This window comes from Anopheles gambiae, chromosome 2, assembly GCF_943734735.2.
Source record: "Anopheles gambiae chromosome 2, idAnoGambNW_F1_1, whole genome shotgun sequence".
NCBI lineage: Eukaryota > Metazoa > Arthropoda > Insecta > Diptera > Culicidae > Anopheles > Anopheles gambiae.
The window spans coordinates 42,418,875-42,439,171 of NC_064601.1; the positions used below are offsets into that span (position 1 = coordinate 42,418,875).

At 43.6% G+C, this 20,297-nt stretch overlaps 5 protein-coding genes across 19 annotated transcripts in view; 1 reads left to right on the forward strand and 4 right to left on the reverse strand.

Annotated features, from left to right (window-relative positions):
• Positions 1 to 20,297, forward strand: part of LOC1268733 (flotillin-2) — a 161,293-nt gene that overhangs the window by 26,965 nt on the left and 114,031 nt on the right. The gene's annotated exons all lie outside the window — the stretch shown is intronic.
• Positions 774 to 3,336, reverse strand: LOC11175565 (glucose dehydrogenase [FAD, quinone]). The gene has a single exon (XM_003436559.2). The coding sequence runs from the start codon at positions 2,880 to 2,882 to the stop codon at positions 1,038 to 1,040; it is 1,845 nt and encodes a 614-aa protein (XP_003436607.1). The 5' UTR covers positions 2,883 to 3,336; the 3' UTR covers positions 774 to 1,037.
• On the reverse strand, positions 3,939 to 8,668 carry LOC11175739 (glucose dehydrogenase [FAD, quinone]). The gene has a single exon (XM_003436560.2). The coding sequence runs from the start codon at positions 6,869 to 6,871 to the stop codon at positions 4,976 to 4,978; it is 1,896 nt and encodes a 631-aa protein (XP_003436608.2). The 5' UTR covers positions 6,872 to 8,668; the 3' UTR covers positions 3,939 to 4,975.
• Positions 12,018 to 17,827, reverse strand: LOC11175986 (glucose dehydrogenase [FAD, quinone]). The gene has a single exon (XM_061649018.1). It carries the CDS (start codon positions 15,501 to 15,503, stop codon positions 13,641 to 13,643), a length of 1,863 nt encoding a protein of 620 aa, XP_061505002.1. The 5' UTR covers positions 15,504 to 17,827; the 3' UTR covers positions 12,018 to 13,640.
• Positions 18,070 to 20,285, reverse strand: LOC3290903 (glucose dehydrogenase [FAD, quinone]). The gene has a single exon (XM_559558.7). It carries the CDS (start codon positions 20,252 to 20,254, stop codon positions 18,389 to 18,391), a length of 1,866 nt encoding a protein of 621 aa, XP_559558.7. The 5' UTR covers positions 20,255 to 20,285; the 3' UTR covers positions 18,070 to 18,388.

Sequence of the window (20,297 nt, forward strand, 5' to 3'; positions counted from 1 at the left end):
CATTGCGTCCTTGGCAATGCAACAGCCGTTGGGTGAGAGCGTCCCACCACAAAAGGGACATCCCGTGGCCTTGGCAATGTAGCCCTTCCACACACGATGACCGTATTACCTTGGCTTTTGTGGTTCTGCTTCCATCACAAATCAAGTGCACAATTCAAGGACCATTACAGTTCATTGACTGTTGACAGTGTTGCTGTAGGGTGGGTTGTTTAATTAGATTAAAATTATTTTAAAGGTATATTTCAATCAGCCTTTTGCTTTATGTTGTTAACTGAATGTGAATAGTTTGTTTACCAATACAATTAGAAAAAAATCCGCGTGGCGTGTAAGCTTGTTCAAAACAAATTTCATATCATTCTGTCTCCCCATCATTCTCTACCAGCAGGCTTGTATACGCTGTACGATTTGTTACATCAGATTAAATTGATATCGCTCATCGCGTACGTCCGATCGAACACGTAATCGAGGTGGTTAGGCATTCGTTTAATTTACACTGCACTGCAGTTGCTGATGCGACGGAGAGGAGTGAGAAATTTAATTGAATAGAGTATAATTTGCCAAGTGATGGTAGCATCTGCTCGAATAAAAACCTTAGCGTTCTCTCGCTTACTTGATTGTACGTCGGCAAACAATCACGTACAATTAGATCGGAAATGCATGTATGCGAAAGGTTATGTATTTCCTCTCCGAATTTGGCCTTAAGGCTATCAATAATTACCACTACTCACTTGCTAGTTATTCATTTGTAAGTAAAAAAGAGCTATGTTGCGTAATTAAATAAAATAGATACACAATTTTATTATATTCATTGGATTTCAGCGAAATCTAAGTACACAACATGTTTGATTTACAACTATCACTAGCAACTCAATATTACAGGTTTTATAAATAGTATAAATAGTACATGTTTTCTCTTGTGGGAGATCTCGTATAGGAATTAATAAATTGCATGCCACCGCCGTGCATAAACACTCTATCTGACTAAGGGTTAAAGTCTCCTAAGTAAAAAAAAACGCTAACATTCTCCTATGATCAGTCTACGTAAGCTCGTTCCAATCCTGCTTGATCATGTCGGCACCCTTTTCGCCGATCATGATAGTGGGCGCATTCGTATGGCCCGCCGGTACATCCGGCATGATGCTTGCGTCGATCACTCGCAAACCCTTCACACCGTGTACGCGCAGTCTCGCATCCACCACCGCGGTAGGATCCTTTCTCGGTCCCATTTTGCACGTACCCACGTGATGGTAGATCGTGAAGGTGGCGTGGCGCGAAAAACATTTCCAGTAGTCGTCCGAATCGAAGCGATAATGTTCGCAGCCCGGCATCGGAATATCTAGCAGGCGGGCATTGTACCGCTGCATCGCGCCAGTCCGGCTCAGCTCGATCGCCTTCCGGATGGCACGCACCGAAATGTCCAGATCGTACGGATCGTCAAAGTAGTTCGGCTCGATGATCGGATACTGGAACGGGCTGGAACCGTTCAGCGAGATGCGTCCCTTGCTGCGCGGTCTCATGATCAATGGGAAAACCGTAAACCCATCGTAGTTCCGGCGCTGAATCTCGCCAAACAGGGTTTGGAACGTTTTGTGCTTGTAGTTGAAGTTCACCTCGTAGGTGGGATCGGCCCCGATCGTACCACCGATGTGCAGCAGTTCATAATCGGGCCATCCGTCTGGATCACCCGGACGCTCAGAGTCGTAGAATGCGATGGCTTCGCACCCGCCAGTGGACGTGAATGGTCCACGCTTGTCGTACTGATACTTCATGAAGTTGTCCAGCCGGAACACGTTCTTGTAGGTGAGCGTTTGGGTATTGTTCACCAGAAAGGTGAGACCACCGGCCGCGGTATGATCCTGGAAGTTGTGCCCCACCGGTAGATCGGCGATCGGTTTGATGCCGTTTGCGCGCAAATGGTCGGCCGGTCCAATGCCGGAAAGCATCAGCAGATGGGGCGAACCAATAGCGCCAGAAGAAACGATCACCTCTCGACGCGCGCGAACCGTGTGGAAACGGCCGGCGTGAAAGAATCGGACACCATTCGCCTGGTTGGCACTGCGGTCGAACAGGATTCTCGTCACCTGGCTGTTTTTCTTCACGTGCAGATTCGAGCGGTTGCGCATATCGTACAGATACGCCACGTTCGTACTGTCCCGTTTGCCATCCTTCGTAGTGCTCTGGATGTACGAGACACCGATCTGGGTCGGCCCGTTGTAGTCGACGTATGGGGCACCGTCCTCTATTGCGCCCTGCACAAACGCTTTCGCCGTGTCCGAGCGGAACCGTGGATAGGAAATGGTAAGCGGACCATCCTTGCCCGCGTACGCCGGGTTCGCGTCTGGTACGACGCTGTGCTCGAGCTTCTTGAAGTACGGCAACACCTCCTTGTACGACCAGCCCGGATTGCCCAGGTCGGCCCAGTGGTCAAAATCGCGCCGATTGCCCCGCGTATAGATCATGTAGTTTAGTACGCTCGAGCCACCCATCACCTTGCCACGGGGAAAGCGACACTGATTGTTCTTGAACGCCAAACAGTACTGGTCGCTCGGTTTCGTTCGATAGTCCCAGTTGATGTTGAAGTTTTGCAGATAGTGGGCCGCCATCGGGATGTCCATTAGCAAATTCTCACCAGGTCCTGCCTCGATCAGCAGCACCGACCAGTCCGGCACTTCACTTAGCCGATTTGCCAGCACACTGCCGGCCGATCCGGCTCCGACAATGATGAAATCATATTCTGGCCGAACGACCGGTTGGCTTGGCAGCTCGTGCGACATACGCTCGCCGCCATCCTGCAGGAAGCTGAGCATCGACAGCAGACTATCCTGGGGTCTGCTAAAGCTCACCATCCCCAGAATACCGGCCGCAAGTGGTAGGTACTGCATGTTGGAACAGCAGCAGGACCACTAGCACACGGGATAACACGGGATAAACTCACGCACTCGTTATTTCGTTCTTTGCGCACAGTTACACGTAATCAATGAGAAATGATTCACTAAGAGATCAACACACCGGCTCGATACATAAGTCCCATGCCAAGGTTCGTCTGTAACAACTTGGCACTGAATTTCTGCACAATGCTACCAACGCATGCCGTTTCGCGACTACGCTCGTACTGAGTCCCGCGGCCGTCAATATCGTGCGTTTTAAGCAGCTACTTCCCCGTCTCCGTTACTAGACACGAAGCACGATGTGTGCAACTGTAGCTGTGTGCAAAACGAGTCCCGGGGAGTTAGTCATTTAACAAGTTTTTCGGACGCTCCCTGTACTTCCTACCGTTCTACTCGAATCTATTTAGGGATTTTCCAGAATACCCTGCCCCTGTCATCTTCACATACAGTCCCTTCTAGACCATCTCTTTCAGATTTTTGAGATGAACTTTTTTACGGACGAGAAGAATGCGCCTAGAACAGTGTGCGAGCGAGCTTTTGTGGCTACGTGCGCTGCATGCATTGCACCAATGTGAGTAATGCAAGAGTGAGATGTGTAGGGCGAATGGAAAGGGAGATGGCAAAACCTTTTGCTAGGGTGCGAGAGCGAGAAGATGTTTGATGAGAAGTGTTGAGAGAACAATGAAACAGCTAGTAGGACAGGTACTAAGACTGCGCGTAAGAATCGAGTGAAAGGGGCAGTAATGCACAAGGCGCGCACTGATAATGGTAGCCGGGAAACTACTCATTCACCTGCGCTACCGTAAGTTGCTCGCTTCCGCTCGTATACTCCCGCCAGTCAGATGTACGAATAGTTCATCCGACTGGTAACCTTGGGTACATGTGCTGCTGCGGTCAAAAACTGCATTCACACACCGTGCACAGTGTGATGGTGCATAAAGTTAGTGTTTTGTTGTTGGCTTTACATTGAATCGCGATCGGATAAGGTCGGGGAAGGCGCACATCACATTTCAACCCGGTAACGGCTACCCTAGAGTGGGGTTTTGTCGGACTTACTCACACTTGAACACTTGCAGTAAACTTGAACTTGACTGGCGTGGATCCAGCTTTCCTTGCAGGGTGGGCAGCTGTAGTGCTTAACCATGTTCTGTGGTAAACATACAGTGGAGAGCTTTTCATTGGTAGAACTTGGAAATCTGATGGCGCGGGAAATTTGAAATGATAACTAGTACTGTGTTAGTGAATCATCGCCACATATTAATGAAGTTGGAAGTGTCAAATGAGTTAGCCTTTGACCATACTTTCTCTTCTTTCTGGTTTAATCGCGCAAAGAAAACATTTAAAATATTTTTTCATTCGTGTCTTTTTTGTCATGCGTTCTTTTGTCCTCGAAAGTAAGGGATATCTTTGTTTTTATCGTACTGCTGCTTTATGTGTGCCAAGGGTTGTTTAATGAACGATGACATGTCGAGTGTATTCTAGAGCAGCAACGATTGGTGGAATGGTAAAAAAGAGTAAACATAAGTTAAACCCTGCACTGACGTGTTCCACTGTTCCACTTCAGGTTATTCTTGTATGTCCGTTTGGGGCTTATTTTGCAATAAATATAATATTACGCTCGAATGGAAGATATAATGTGTTACGAGGTTTGAGCAAGAGAATTTCTAAACATTATGAAATTTGTTTGTTTTGATCTCAATGATATGCATAAAATTAGCATCCTTGTGAGGTTGTGTGGATCATATCATTAATTAAATGCTCGTGCTTGTGTGATTCATCGATTGCCAAGTTGAAACAGAATACGATGCATGATTGACAAGCTGTAGGGCTCAATTTGTTGGGTTTCCTGTTTTGGTTAAAAATAACAACACACTAAAGCGGTAATGATGTCGTACATAATTGACGTCAATAGAGTGAAACAGTATTGTAACTAAAATATTATAAAAAAAATAGGTAATTACGATCAGTTAATGTGATATCTTAAATAAAAATTCATAATAATAAAATGGATGATTTTGGTTTGAAGCATGACTTATATTGTGATAAATTAACTGCTGACATATCAAACAACAATTCTTAACCATTCACTAGGTTACCCTTATACTCCAGTCTTCTTTTATCATATCGGCGCCCTTTTCAGCAATCATGATCGTTGGTCCGTTGGTATGAGCTGCCGGAATATCCGGCATAATGCTAGCATCGATCACCCGTAATCCCTTCACACCGTGCACGCGCAGACGGGGATCTACCACCGCCAGCCTATCACTTGCCGGGCCCATCTTACACGTACCCACGTGGTGGTAGATCGTGTACGTCACGTGTCGCGTAAAGCACTTCCAGTAATCGTCGGTGTCAAATCTGTGCTGCTCACACCCCGGTATCGGAATGTCGAGCAACCGGGCATCGAAACTTTTGAGCGTGTTAGTTTTCGTTAGCTCGATCGCCTTACGAATCCCACGCACCGAAACCTCCAAGTCATACGGATCTCCGAGGTAGTTAGGTTGAATAATCGGATGCTCAAAGGGATCAGCACTGGCCAAACGTATTCGACCCTTGCTGCGGGGTCGTAAAATCATCGGGAATACTGTGTATCCCTCCAGTCCGCGTCGCTCAATATCACCGAACAGGGCATTAAAAGTTTCCGGTTTGTAGTTAAAGTTGGATTCGTAAATACGATCGGCCGCTTGCGTCCCTCCGATCAATAGCAGTTCCAGATCGGGCCAACCAGCTTCGTTGGCTCGATTGGGTGGTTGAGTTGTGTCGTGAAAACTGATCGCCTCACACGCTCCAGTAGACGCCATCATACCTGTGTGTTGGTGTTCGTATTCCATGAATTTTTCCAGCGTAAAAATACGTTTCGAAGAGAGCGTTTCCGTGTGATTGATGAGAAACGTTAATGCTCCACCCGCCACATGATCTTGAAAGTTGAACCCGACGGCAAGATTTGCCAAGGGCTGTATACCTTTCAGGCGTAGATGCTTGGCCGGGCCGATACCGGACAGCATGAGCAGGTGTGGCGAACCTATAGCCCCAGCGGAAACAATCACTTCACGACGAGCACGAACCTTTTGATAGCGATGGTTTGCATAGAACTGAACACCTGTGGCCCTCTTCGTATCACGATTGAGCAAAATTTTTGTGACGTGAGCGTTTCGAATAATATGCAAATTGGTTCGGTTTCGTATCGGGTAAAGATAGGCGTTGTTGGAGGATACACGCTGGCCATTCTTCGTGGTGCTTTGAATAAAGGATGTTCCGATCTGGCTGGGTCCGTTATAGTCAACGTAGGGCAGGCCTAATTCCATGTTTGCTTTCACAAACGCACGAGCCACGCTGGTGCGATAGCTGGGATATGATATCGTGACGGGGCCATTGCGACCAGCGTACATAGAGTGAGAGTCAGGAACGATATTTTTCTCAAGCTTTTGGAAGTACGGCAGCACATCATTGAAGGACCAGCCAGCATTTCCTTTTTCTGCCCACGCATCATAGTCTCGGCGATTACCGCGGGTGTAGATCATGTAGTTAAGAACGCTTGAGCCGCCCATCACTTTGCCCCGAGGAAGGCGGCATTGATTGTTCTTAAACGCCAAACAGCACTGATTGCTTGGCTTCGTACGATAGTCCCAATTTACGGTGCTGTATGTCTGTAGGTAATGTGCAAACATTGGTATATCCATCAAAAGGTTCTCGCGCGGCCCAGCTTCGATCAGCAGCACCGACCAATGGGATATTTCTGTGAGTCGGTTTGCCAAAACACAGCCGGCAGATCCACCACCAACAATGATGAAATCGTACTCGGGCAGCAAGGGTCGCTGATCGGGCTTTTCATACTTCAAACGTTCATCGCCGTCCCGGTAGAATTGTATGATACTTTGTACTCCAGGTAACTGAGCCATAGATGTTTGCCACCTACAGATGAACAACACTATCACGCACCAAAACGTTAGTCCACGCAGCATTCCAATGAAGCTTTGAATCATATGGATAGTTACAAATGAAATTGACCTATTCGGCGCCAAAATTATGAAGCCTTCACGTGGATGGTCTAACCGACACTAATTATAATATCACACCGCGTGGTCACTAGGACCGTGCACGTCCGGACTGGTCGCGTTCTGAACTCTCACTAATGCTTGGTGTTACGCTCTCGATGGCTAATGTCTGCCAATGAGGGATCTGATATCTGCTGGCAAATATTGAACCAAAACGCTGACGCAGATGTAAAAGCTTGTGAAGATACTATGAATAAGCCAGAATGAAATGTTTAGAACTCCACGTGCCGGAACGTGTTTGTGTGTGTTTGACTATTAATTTCAGAAAGGGCCTAAATTCTTTGGATGGATCTATCGAAGCTTATTTCGGCATGTTTCTGATATGTCGTTCACCCTCTTAGGTTGCCCTGAAAACCTGTTAGCTTTACAATGCATGCACGTAAAACCGGCCTACAAACTGGTCACCAGAAAAGGTGTAGGGCCCTCGTGGAGATAGTAAGCTTTATGCAAATAACCAAATAAAGAACAAAAAAGAAGTTCTTGGTGGCGGTAGTGGCGATATTTTCAGCATCTTAGTTGAAGGAATTCTCGTGAGCAATGATATGAAACTAGTTCCGTGAGTTAACGGCTGATCAGTATGTTTCAGTGACGTAAGACCTAGAATGGGAACTACAATGGAGATTATAACTGTTTCAAAATTTGCTCCACACGAAATGTGGAGAGGTTTTGGGACAACCAAAATTGGGATAGGTTTTTCCTTTCTCTTCATTTTTTCGTTTTTCGTTTTTTTCTGCACTCCTCTTTTCTCCTAGTACCTTGGGCTAAGGTTATAGCAAATTAATACGATGACCTTCTTATTTGATGTACATACGCTATCATCTTGGCTTTACTGCGACAGTACATTCGATTTCGTGTTTAAATTAATTACGCACTACCTACTGTGTGCTGAACTTGGTTAAAATGTATCGCTATTTAACATTAATTTTTTGTAGCTTTGCAACGAAATGAATGTACAGGTTTAATCCATGTCTGGCTGATTACTCGATGTTTCCAAATGCTGTGCGTGCTAAAGAAACTGGGTCGGTTCCGTGGTACAGTCTTTCAATGCACTGTGTTCCATTATGTCTGTTTTGGGTTCAAAGCATAGTATTCTTCTATTAGCGGTACTTGATTTTTCTGCTAAATTTGACTAAAACTCAATGGAACTCAAAACCAACAATTTAGATTCAGAGTTACGTGGTTTTCTAAATTTGACAGATCATATGTGAAATTAGTACAATTTGTTTCACGCATCGTCAAATGCAGAAAAAAATGCGTTTATGCAAACATTTTTAAACCGCTTAAAAACCAGAAATAGGAGGTAGTTCCGCACGAATCGTATTAAATGGATGGTAAAGTGTGTAATAGCACTATTTTAAATTAAAAAAAAGTTTAATTATACGTATTTTGGCTGAAAACCGTGATATTTGACATACGCGCAAATTGGAGTTGTTCAGGAACGCAAAAACCGCGTATATCGGGAACCGACTGTATATAGTTTGTTCAGGTTAGTCATAAAATCCTATGATTCGCTGAACAAACTTGTGTGCACGGCTGCATGTGTGATACTGGTTTAATAAAGAACGTGAATCTGACTGCCTTGAATTGGTTGAAATACGGATGTGAACGGCATTTTCGTCGTACGTTGAAACCTGCTCAGGATGCTTTTAAGGAAGTAAGTGAATCCCATTCCACCCGCTGCATGCGATACTTTGCTATCAGTCGACATTTTTAAGCATCCTCATAAATTAAACTCAGTGGACAAAGGAATGGACCGGTAAATCCGAGCAGAGGGTCGATAAGTAGATATGAATATGACATGGTGTGTTCATCATCTCTTATTACTGCGTGATAGCGTAATAAAGATAGATTCGTATAGAGCGCTTCTTCACGTACTCTGGACCACATTCAAGGGCCATTAAAATGGGCGTAAAATTGACTTCTTTCACGTCGTCAATCAGATGAAATTGTTGGTGGGAAAGGAGGGCTGAGCTTATTAAAAGGTCACGCTGAGAAGAATTGTCCGGATCAGCCAGGCATGTGGGCAGGTCAATGTTGTGTAATTACTGCGACCCCATGGCCTTGCACTGAACTTCACCGCATCAGTCATAATCAGGGAGAAATGGAGGATTTCCTTGAAGAAGAGCAAAAAAAACACTTCCTTTAACTTGTGGTAACAATTTGTACGCGAATTGTCCTCTGACGGAGGCTTACATGATGGAAAAAAGCTAAAAGAACTAAATGTGATGAGATTGGCACCGGGTTCAATCATCCAAGGATATCTTGAGATGAGCAAAACAGTTGCGGTACGCTCATCAAAGGTGAACTTACGGCGACAGGAAAGTACAGCCAAGGTTTTCAAGAGTGTGGTTGTTTTTGATACAAAGTTTGTTTTGTGGATGAAATCTTTATGTCTATGGTAGTCTGAGAGAAATGTAATGTTCGTAAATCTTCGAGGAATATTATCATTTTCCTTTGATCTTATAATGTACGATATTGAAATTATGTATCAGATACGCTGTTTGCCTAATTGCAGGCCACCTCACACCAATATAATTAAAATTAGAACGAACTATTCGTTATGTATTGTATGAAACAACGATTGCGACGCTTCATTAGTGGATGCATCGTTTTGATTACAATAAAGCGTTCCTAGATTGACCGGGCATAGTGCGTCCAATACTTGCAATCTGTTCGCTCTGGGCCGATTACTACCGGCATTGACTGCAGTGGGAGTAGTTGTAGCAGACCTTGAAATAATGTAAGCTCTGTAAGCCCCACTCTGCAGTGTAGTCAACCTACGATCCATTACCATACCGGTCTTGCTCACAATTGTTAAACGATGGTATTTGTGGTACACTGTACAAGTAATAGTCGGGTAGGCTCGTTTTGTTTTCCAATTGAAACAATATTTTCAACTTATGTTTACACAATACGATGAAAACAAAGTTCAAGCGGGACGATGGAAACAAAGTGCACAGTTAACATTGATCTTGATGGATTATTTTATAATAATAGTTTATAAGTTTTCGGTTTCCATAACGACACAGCTTGCGCGAGGCACTTGTACCTGTTGAGGTACAACAAAAAGGTAGAAAGGAATCGAGAACGCACATTATTTGGACAATTCATTTATTTCAAATTTCTTTTACGATTAGTCTAGATTGTTTTTAATGGTGTGATACAAGTGTGCCGACAGATTGATCGATTAGATTTCGGCTGCCCGTAAGTCATACGCTCAACGATACACGGTATGTGATGATTTGAAATGATTTTAGTTGTTGCAGACAATTTCGTTTTTCGAGCATAAATAAAATAAGATTCGCATATTTAGAATATTTAGAAATAATGAAGTATGTATCTTATGGAAGGTGTTCTTACGTTTCGAGGCAATTCACATTTACAGTGCAATCCATCCCGGTTTTATTTGTGCATCTAGATTATCCAAGTGGATTACAACTCGCCGACGCTTCTATCTCGGCTGAAAGCATATATTCTGCTAATATTACTATGAGCTAGATCGCTGCTCGAGATATTCATTTCGCTTTAAGAGGATCCAATCCACATGCGGTCCGATGAAATTAAGAAGGATATAATAGCGAGATTCCAAAATATGGATCAATGATAGAAATTAGTTGTGAAATACGTGTTTTTGAATGCGTTAGAAAAATGGAGCATAAAAAATAGAACAGGAATAGTTTAATCTTTTTTCGTGACTCCCATGCTAGGTATGGCTAGTAAGATTATAAATCTTCCTCTTGTGTACACCAATTATATATAGTAGTGTGCCTGACTAATGAAGTACAAAATGGAACCTACAAATCGGGCGGTAAATTGTCGAGAAAACCAACTTATTCACCTGTGCTATCATAAGTTTGTTGCTTGCTTATATTCTCCCACCAGTTGGCAGTAGGAATAGTACACCCGACCGAAATACTTGAGTGCAAGTGGTGCTACGGTTTAAAATGCAGAAATGCTGCGGTTAGGCGGTCCATTCTAGGCTTTAACCCCCGGCTTTTTCATCAATCATTAAATGTTTACCGTCAATTGACGAACCGTAGCTTTCTACATGAAAACGCAGCATTTCTTTGCCATGATGCGTCTTTGAATGATATGGTTGGCTACAAATTAAATACATCGAACCCATGCAAAAATGTTGAAACCTTGATATGGAGAGACTAAACAGCGCTAATTACTATAGCACACCGCATGGTCGTCGATACCGTGATCGTCCAGGCTAGTCGTTCTCTGAAATCTCACTAATACAATGCGTGGTGATGCGTCATTCAAGGTTGGTGTTGTGAATGAATGGTAATTTTTAATGTGCATGGAGGAAGCTATGAATAAAATGATATAAGATACAAAGTACCAAATTCAATTTAAAAAAAGTGAGGCCCTTTTCTGGTTCGTCCTTAAGGTATACCAAGTTGGCATCACGATGCTCGAAAACTTTAAGATTATTGCGTTTGCCGATGCATTCCAAGACTACCGGACACTTTGCTTGTGTGCAATGTACAGCCCGGATAAGGATAGCTCAGCATCAGGTTGCAACCAGCAATGTAAAATAATTTGGAATTATGAAGTTGCTTACAAACTAAATCTCTAAATCTCTTTCATGTTCATGGACTAAATCTCTTTCATGTCATCCAGGGAAATATATATCGTTCACCCCACCAGTAAAAAGTTTGTATAGGCGGGTTCATGCAGCATCAGGGTTGATCAGCTGATCGGTAGATTACGAGATATCAAGGCAGTTGCAAAGTACTGAATAATAAGGAAGACTAATTTTTACAAAATCATCAAAAATATAAATACGTGTGCTAAAGTTACAAAAAAGGTATAACAAACGTTGGTACAATTAATAGTTATGATTGTATGTCAATGTATAGCAGTGGTCTCCAACCTGTTGTCCGCGCACCATTTGTGTTCTGTCGCGGGAACAGACCTGGTCCCCGATAGATTTGATGTTTTAAAATGAAAAGCTTATTACAACACATATCGTTCAACTTTTTCTCACAATCAAAATGAAATTTTCAACATGTCTAGCGTAATATAAACTATATTTTTGAACAAAAAGCTTTGAATTTAATAATATATGTAGGCCATGGAAAATGTATTTTCAAACACAAGTGGTTCGTAATCATAAAAAGGTTGGAGATCACTGCTGTATAGTTTCCAAATATTCTCATTCTTATTTATTGCCCTCTAAGATAATCTTTTTAGGGAAGTGATAAGATCGCCTTGCTGACCAATCATTTAACAAGTACAAATTAACAAATAATCTCATCTCTCCAGATTACTCATGCGACGGTCCGGTAACGTTACTGTCTTTTATCCCGAATGTTAAACCTTTGTGTAGACAAAAGTTAATAAAATCTGTTATAATATTTCAATTTTATCTGGATTAAAGGGCGGATACAGCACTACGCAAACTAAACGGCCACGTAGGGCCCCGTGGTCTCGAGGAGGGCACGAAAACGGAACCCACAAAATTGGTCATGTATCCATTTTACACTTAAAAAATACAGAATTTTCCCAAAATACCGGCGCACAAAATTTGCTTTCTATCTTCATGATAAACCAAAGATATTAATACAAAATGATCTCGACCCTATCGTCCATTGATAAAAAAGTATAATTTACGAAAATTTTATTTACACACATAATCTTACTGTATTTAACACAGTTAGGTGTTAGGTGACCGAAGGTGCAATGGTCATAATCATGAATCGATAAGAAAATCAAACTTAAAATCAAAGAAATCAAACAAAATTTGCAGCAAATATGATAACTTTGTTTGAGCAATTTTCAAGGAAACTCTGATCAAAGAGCTTCAATTATTTTTACCTAATTTACTGCACATTCAGCCGATAGATGGTATGGTTTATAAACATATTTCCTGTGTTCACATTCTATTGGCATATTCTATATTTTAGCTGGAAGGTTCTTGTGGAACAATTTCCGTTGCTTGACATATTTTTGATTGGAACCGTTCTACAACCAAATTCAATGCAGTTGATGTGCATTATTACGTAATGCTGTTAAGTATTTTGTGGAGTAATTTCAATTTAATTTATAAATATGTTAGCGCAATGTATATTTATCTCATTACATATGTTCCTAGCTGGCCTGGAAAATTTAGTTATTCCTAAATAACTAAATATACCATCTTTTCTTTGTTACTTTTGATTCCCATTTCCCACAGTATCGTATCGGTAAATTAAATTAAGTTATGTGTAACATCTGCTGTAAGCCATAAAACCTATTCTCATGCCACCATAAGGTGTATGCAAAGTTTCGTTGAAAATGATCTAGCCGTTTTGGAGGTTGCTGGCAACAAACGCCGTGGCACGAGTTTTTTATGTATGTATATAGAGAAGATAGAGATACACATATATCTAAAAATGTTTTCAAAATACGTGACCACTTGAATTAAAGAAAACTAATCAATAAACAACAAACAATTGGTTGGTTAGTATCCCAAATATCTGCTGCTTTCCGATTTAATTGTGATATGGGTTAAGTGTATTTTATGATCGTAATCGATGAACTAACTGCTTCAATTGCACCGGTATTAGGCATTGGGTATTTTACTTAGACGTAGCATATAATCTTTTCAAAATGCTATGTGGCTCACCGGTTGGTTGTAAACCGCGAAAGACAATGTATAATTCTGCACAGGCTAGGATAGTAACACAATTTTTATTGCAACAATTCCTTACAAGTTCCAATCTTCCTTGATCATATCGGCACCCTTTTCAGCAATCATGATTGTTGGCCCGTTGGTATGAGCCGCCGGAATATCCGGCATAACGCTAGCATCGATCACCCGTAATCCCTTCACACCGTGCACGCGCAGACGGGGATCTACCACCGCCAGCCTATCACTTGCCAGGCCCATCTTACACGTACCCACGTGGTGGTAGATCGTGTACGTCACGTGTCGCGTAAAGCACTTCCAGTAATCGTCGGTGTCAAATCTGTGCTGCTCACACCCCGGTATCGGAATGTCGAGCAACCGGGCATCGAAACTTTTGAGCGTGTTAGTTTTCGTGAGCTCAATCGCCTTACGGATCCCACGCACCGAAACCTCCAAGTCATACGGATCTCCGAGGTAGTTAGGTTGAATAATCGGATGCTCAAAGGGATCAGCACTGGCCAAACGTATTCGACCCTTGCTGCGGGGTCGTAAAATCATCGGGAATACTGTGTATCCCTCCAGTCCACGTCGCTCAATATCACCGAACAGGGCGTTAAAAGTTTCCGGTTTGTAGTTAAAGTTGGATTCGTAAATACGATCGGCTGCGTGTGTGCCTCCGATTAATAGCAGTTCCAGATCGGGCCAACCAGCTTCGTTGGCGCGATTGGGTGGTTGTGTTGTGTCGTGAAAACTGATCGCCTCACACGCTCCAGTAGACGCCATCATACCTGTGTGTTGGTGTTCGTATTCCACAAAACTTTCCAATGTGAACATGCGTTTGGAAGTGAGCGTTTCCGTGTGATTGATGAGAAACGTTAATGCTCCACCCGCCACATGATCTTGAAAGTTAAACCCGACGGCAAGATTTGCCAAGGGCTGTATACCTTTCAGGCGTAGATGCTTGGCCGGACCGATACCGGACAGCATGAGCAGGTGTGGCGAACCTATAGCCCCAGCGGAAACAATCACTTCACGACGAGCACGAACCTTTTGATAGCGATGGTTCGCATAGAACTGAACACCTGTGGCCCTCTTCGTATCACGATTGAGCAAAATCTTTGTGACGTGAGCGTTTCGAATAATATGCAAATTGGTTCGGTTTCGTATCGGGTAAAGATAGGCGTTGTTGGAGGATACACGTTGGCCATTCTTTGTGGTACTTTGAATAAAGGATGTTCCGATCTGGCTGGGTCCGTTATAGTCAACGTAGGGCAGGCCTAATTCCATGTTTGCTTTCACAAACGCGCGAGCCACGCTGGTGCGATAGCTGGGATATGATATCGTGACGGGGCCATTGCGACCAGCGTACATAGGGTGAGAGTCAGGAACGATATTTTTCTCAAGCTTTTGAAAATACGGCAGCACGTCATTGAAGGACCAGCCAGCATTTCCTTTTGCTGCCCACGCATCATAGTCTCGGCGATTACCGCGGGTGTAGATCATGTAGTTAAGAACGCTTGAGCCGCCCATCACTTTGCCCCGAGGAAGGCGGCATTGATTGTTCTTAAACGCCAAACAGCACTGATCGCTTGACTTCGTACGATAGTCCCAATTGATACTTAATCCCTGTAGATAATGGGCAAATATCGGTATATCCATCAAAAGGTTCTCGCGCGGTCCAGCTTCGATCAGCAGCACCGACCAATGGGATATTTCTGTGAGTCGGTTTGCCAAAACACAGCCGGCAGATCCACCACCAACAATGATGAAATCGTACTCGGGCAGCAAGGGTCGCTGATCGGGCTTTTCATACTTCAAACGTTCATCGCCGTCCCGGTAGAATTGTATGATACTTTGTACTCCAGGTAACTGAGCCATAGATGTTTGCCACCTACAGATGAACAACACTATCACGCACCAAAACGTTAGTCGACGAAGCATTTCGATGCAATAATGATGCTTTGAATCATATAGTTAGATATATATGTTCCAAATTGATCCCTAAAGCTTTTACGGGGATGGTCTAACCGACACTAATTATAATATCACACCGCGTGGTCACCAGAGCCGTGCACGTCCGTACTGGTCGCGTTCTGAATTCTCACTAATACTGGCAGATACGTCATAAGTAGCTGATGTTGCGAAATAAAAAAAATTCTGGCAAATTTTATGCAAAAATACAAGAGAAGTAGGGGCTTGAGAAAAACCCATGCGGGTTCGAATTTAACACGCCAGACTGTGCAGGAGAGCGAAGATATTCGAATTGGTTTGATTGGACAACTTTTGCTCTTGTTCAGTGTTTTGTTGTTTTAGGGAGGAAAAAACCTGTTCTTCCACTATGTGCAAAAATGTAAATTTTGAAGATCTGTGTGGTGAAAGTAACTTTTATGCAAATTGCAACATAACAGAAGTTATTGGTCATGGTTCTGTGTAGAATTGTTACGGCTGTGGTATAGTTTATTTTTAATCGTCTCATGCTATCTATATGTGCCACGATTTTAAACTGGTGCCGAGAGTTCGCTTTGATTTTCGATTTCATTATGACGTACATGGTTTAAGCTAGCGGTCGGGAAAGTCCGGGCCGCGGTCCCAATGCGGCCCGCCGCAACATTCAGGATTTCCCTGATGTTTAAAGGTAGGAAGAAACTATTCGCATATAAAAGTTACTGAACAATTTTTAGCATGACATTTCATTCCGTCGTACTTGTACACCCTTGATTATCGTAATATGGATTGATGGACTAATCATTACTGTGTTTTTCAGAAGTTTTGATAATTTTGGGACAATTTCTTGACTCGTTCTTACGGGAATTCTACTCTATGTATCGAGAAGTAGACTCTACGGCACACTTTTTGGAAAGGCTCGTTCAAAGTCAATAAAGTATCGATTAAATGATTTATTTTAATAATTATTTTACATGCGTCCTTCTCCTGCAAATTTGTGTGGGTCGATGTATAAAGTATCAATGTAAAAATGATACACCTGATACAACAATGATACAATCTTAGTTGAGTTAAAATCGTTTTTCCTTGTATTTGATAACCGCACGTAAACGAATTGCAAAGTCATTGCAAGCCGCACGCACAACTTCATTGAAGCCTTATGGGTTGTAGCTGAGTCCTATTGGAAGCAAAAACTGTCTTTTCCCAACAGTATTTTTTCGCAATGCTTTAAATGGCTTTTGATAATGAAAAACAATGGCAATTCCTCTTTGGTCGATGTAGCTCTCCAAATCAGCTCAGGTGATGAATTTTGATATCGCTTGACTGCTTGTATATCATGAAGCCGTTAAATGTTGGTGTTTGATAATATTTCTGTTTAGTTCACTTTTATTTTATCTTTATAATTCACAATTGAACTTTGCCTGAACCGCGTCTTACGGCTAACGCACACATACATTATCATCGCTATCGGTCTGACGCGTACACCTGTCCTATCAATCTCGCTGTCGCAGCATCCAGCGCGGATGATCGATGTGCATCTATAGCAGTCGGTGCACTACTCACCGATTACATCTAACAGTTGGTATATCAAGCAATGCTCTACAAATACGGTCATTTTTCTTGTTCAAAACTACCACCACAGTAATACATTTTTTATCCAGAAAAATAATGTTGTAACTAGCATGTGCTTTAAGCAGCAACTGAGATCTGACTATCGTACTACTTTTACAATTAGTTTTAATAATAGGAATTACAAATCTTTATTCTTGCTTGGATGACATTATTATATAAAATCAACATCACCAATAGTATTGCTTAATATCATTATCCAATTATTCGGTTTGAAATATTTTATGATGTTATAATTTGAATTTTATTCCGGCCTTGCCATGAACTTATCCACATGAGCCATAGTCACGGAAAAATGGAGGAGTAGGTCGCTGTGCCTGAAATTTTAGTGAACAGTAATGTTCAGAATTAATCGTTGAAGTAAATATCTTGATAAAATAAAGACTGGAAGTACATTTTAAGAATTCTAGTAAAATTTAAGGTTTAAAATAATGAATGTGTTATATCGCATAGCATTGATACTTACCCTTTTTCAACGTATTTTCGTGCAGTCGATGATTGGTTGATGAGCTATGTCATGAATAATCTAGACCTGGCAATCTTGATAATCGTTTGTCGCACAAATGTGATATAAATGTGAATAAACCTTTTGTTATATTTGATAAACAATCTTTCAGATAATGATTACGAGTGCAAGGATCATATATTTTGGCACTCCGCTATGCACATCAGTTCCGCCGATTCGTAGCTTAACCGGGTTTAGTGCACCCAATGCTTGCAATCTATTTATTGTGACTTGATCGACTACCGATACCGACTGCTGCAGTGGGTGCAGAAGTAGCAGGCATTGAAATAGTGGTATCTTTGTAATCCCCACTCTGCTGAATACTCAATCAACGATCAAATACTCAACCTATTATACCGGTTTTACCTGACAAATGGTAAACGCTTATAGTTTTGTTACACTGTAGCTGTGAAAGGCGGGTAAGTTTGCTTTTTTCAATTGAGGTAATATTTATTAACTTATTTTCTATACAATACGATGAAAACAGAACGCACACACGTTTACCTAACTACAATAATAGCTATCGGACTAAGGTATCGCTTGGTTCAACGCATACTCGCGGGAGGTATTTCTATGTTGCTGCGGAATAACTTGACAACGCAAGAATGAAAGAGGGTGGGACGTTATCTGGCCTAGTAGAGTTTCTAAGTAGCATTATTGGGGTACGATTGGGCTGGCTAGAAGAATGCTCCCGACTTTGGAATGGCACAGGATGGTTTGCTGATGACACAGCTGCTCAAGCCGAATATCATCGATCGTGCCCTAGCCAGTCTTCTTTGATCATGTGTGCTCCCTTCTCACCGATCATGATGACAGCTGCATTCGTGTTGCCACTTACGATAGTTGGCATAATGCTAGCATCGATCACGCGCAGTCCAGATATGCCGTAAACGCGTAGCCGTGGGTCAACCACCGCGCCGGGATCCCAATGCGGCCCCATTTTGGCCGTCCCCACCGGATGGTAGATAGTCATTGATATCGTACGCACCTGACAGTCAAGATACTCGTCCGATAGAAACTTATGTTGCTTGCAGTTTGGTAGCGGTTTGCGGTACAGTCGATTACCGAACTGCTTGAACACCTTGGCGTCCCCAACGCGTAACGCTATCTTCGCACCCTCGACGAGGGTGGCAGCGTCGAACGGATCCTCAAAGTAGTTCGGGTTCATGAGTGGGTAGTGGAAAGGGTTTTTGGATTTAAGGCGTACCCAACCGCGGGACCGGGGCCGCAGCAACAGTGGCATTATCGTCCAGCTGTACGTGTCTTCGATCGGGTGGAATACCTCCTTGTAAAGGTCCTCCCGCAGGCCAAGCACCTTCTTGACACGGGCACCACCGTCGGAGTTGAGTGAGGCCGGCGCCATGTGGAACTGAATGTCCGGCCAGTCATCAGTGACATTTGCGAAGGGCGTGTTAACGAACGCGATGCCCTCCAGCCCACCCAGTATGGTCATCGGGCCGCGTTCGTTAATCACATAGTTCATTGTCACAGAGCCCGCCTCGAGACGGTTCTGTAGAATCGCTACGGGTTTGTCCACCAGAAACGTTAAGCCACCCATCCCGACGTGATCCTGCAGATTTTCGCCAACCGGCAAATCCTGAATAGTCGTAATGCCCACATCCTCGAGATGAGCCCGCGGTCCAATACCCGACAGCATCAATATCTGCGGTGTGTTGATCGAGCCGGCCGACATGATAATTTCCTTCCGGGCACGCACGTAGTGTCGCTTACCGCCCCGAAAGAATTCAACGCCGACCGCATGCTTCGTTTCCGGATCGATGACCAGCTTGCTGACGTGTGAGTTCATCGCAATGTGCAGGTTCTTGCGAAGCCGTATCGGGCGCAGAAAGGCTTTAGCGGTAGAGCAGCGGCTTCCCCGTCGGATTGTGCCCTGCGCTATCATGAAGCCGGTTTGTCGCTCACCATTGATGTCCCGATTTTCGTACCCAATTTCGGTGCCAGCTTCCACGAACGCCGCTACGAGCGGTGTATGCCAGGGAGCTTCCTGCACGGTGAGCAGTCCCCCTTGCCCGTGGTACGGATTGCGAGCGAGGTATGGATTACGGTTGTCTTCGGATTTTACAAAGAACTGTAGCACATCGTCATACGCCCAGCCCGGATTGCCCAGGGATTCCCAATGGTTAAAGTCATTTCGGTTGCCGCGCACGTATATCATGTAGTTGAGCACGGATGATCCACCCAGCACCTTGCCGCGCGGCCAGTTACACCGATTATTCACCATGCCCAGGCATGCCTTGTTCGTTGGCTCCGTCTTGTACGCCCAGTCGAGCTTGCTCAGCTGCAAGTACGCTGCCAACGACGGCACGTCCGAGATCTCGTTCTCGTCTGGGCCCGCCTCCAGCAACAGTACCTTCCAGCGGTGGATCTCTGTCAGCCGGTTTGCAACGACTGCACCGGCCGAGCCGCCGCCAACGACGATGAAATCATACTCCGGCAGTAACGCTTCCTGGTTGATGACGCGCGATTCCGGATCGACGCGATCGTAGCGATAGTAGGAGATGGCACCCAGCAGAAACGGGATGAGCCATAGACTAGAACCAACGACGGTGGCCGTTTTAATCACAGACGATGCTATCAGTACATTGAATACCATATTTACTTATTTTTGAATTACGCGCTCGGTCACTTGAATTACG

Bases quoted from the DNA above. Each gene is read 5' to 3' on its own strand.
- LOC11175739 (XM_003436560.2), bottom strand. From the start codon at position 6,871: ATGATTCAAAGCTTCATTGGAATGCTGCGTGGACTAACGTTTTGGTGC.
- LOC11175986 (XM_061649018.1), bottom strand. From the start codon at position 15,503: ATGCTTCGTCGACTAACGTTTTGGTGCGTGATAGTGTTGTTCATCTGT.
- LOC11175565 (XM_003436559.2), bottom strand. From the start codon at position 2,882: ATGCAGTACCTACCACTTGCGGCCGGTATTCTGGGGATGGTGAGCTTT.
- LOC3290903 (XM_559558.7), bottom strand. From the start codon at position 20,254: ATGGTATTCAATGTACTGATAGCATCGTCTGTGATTAAAACGGCCACC.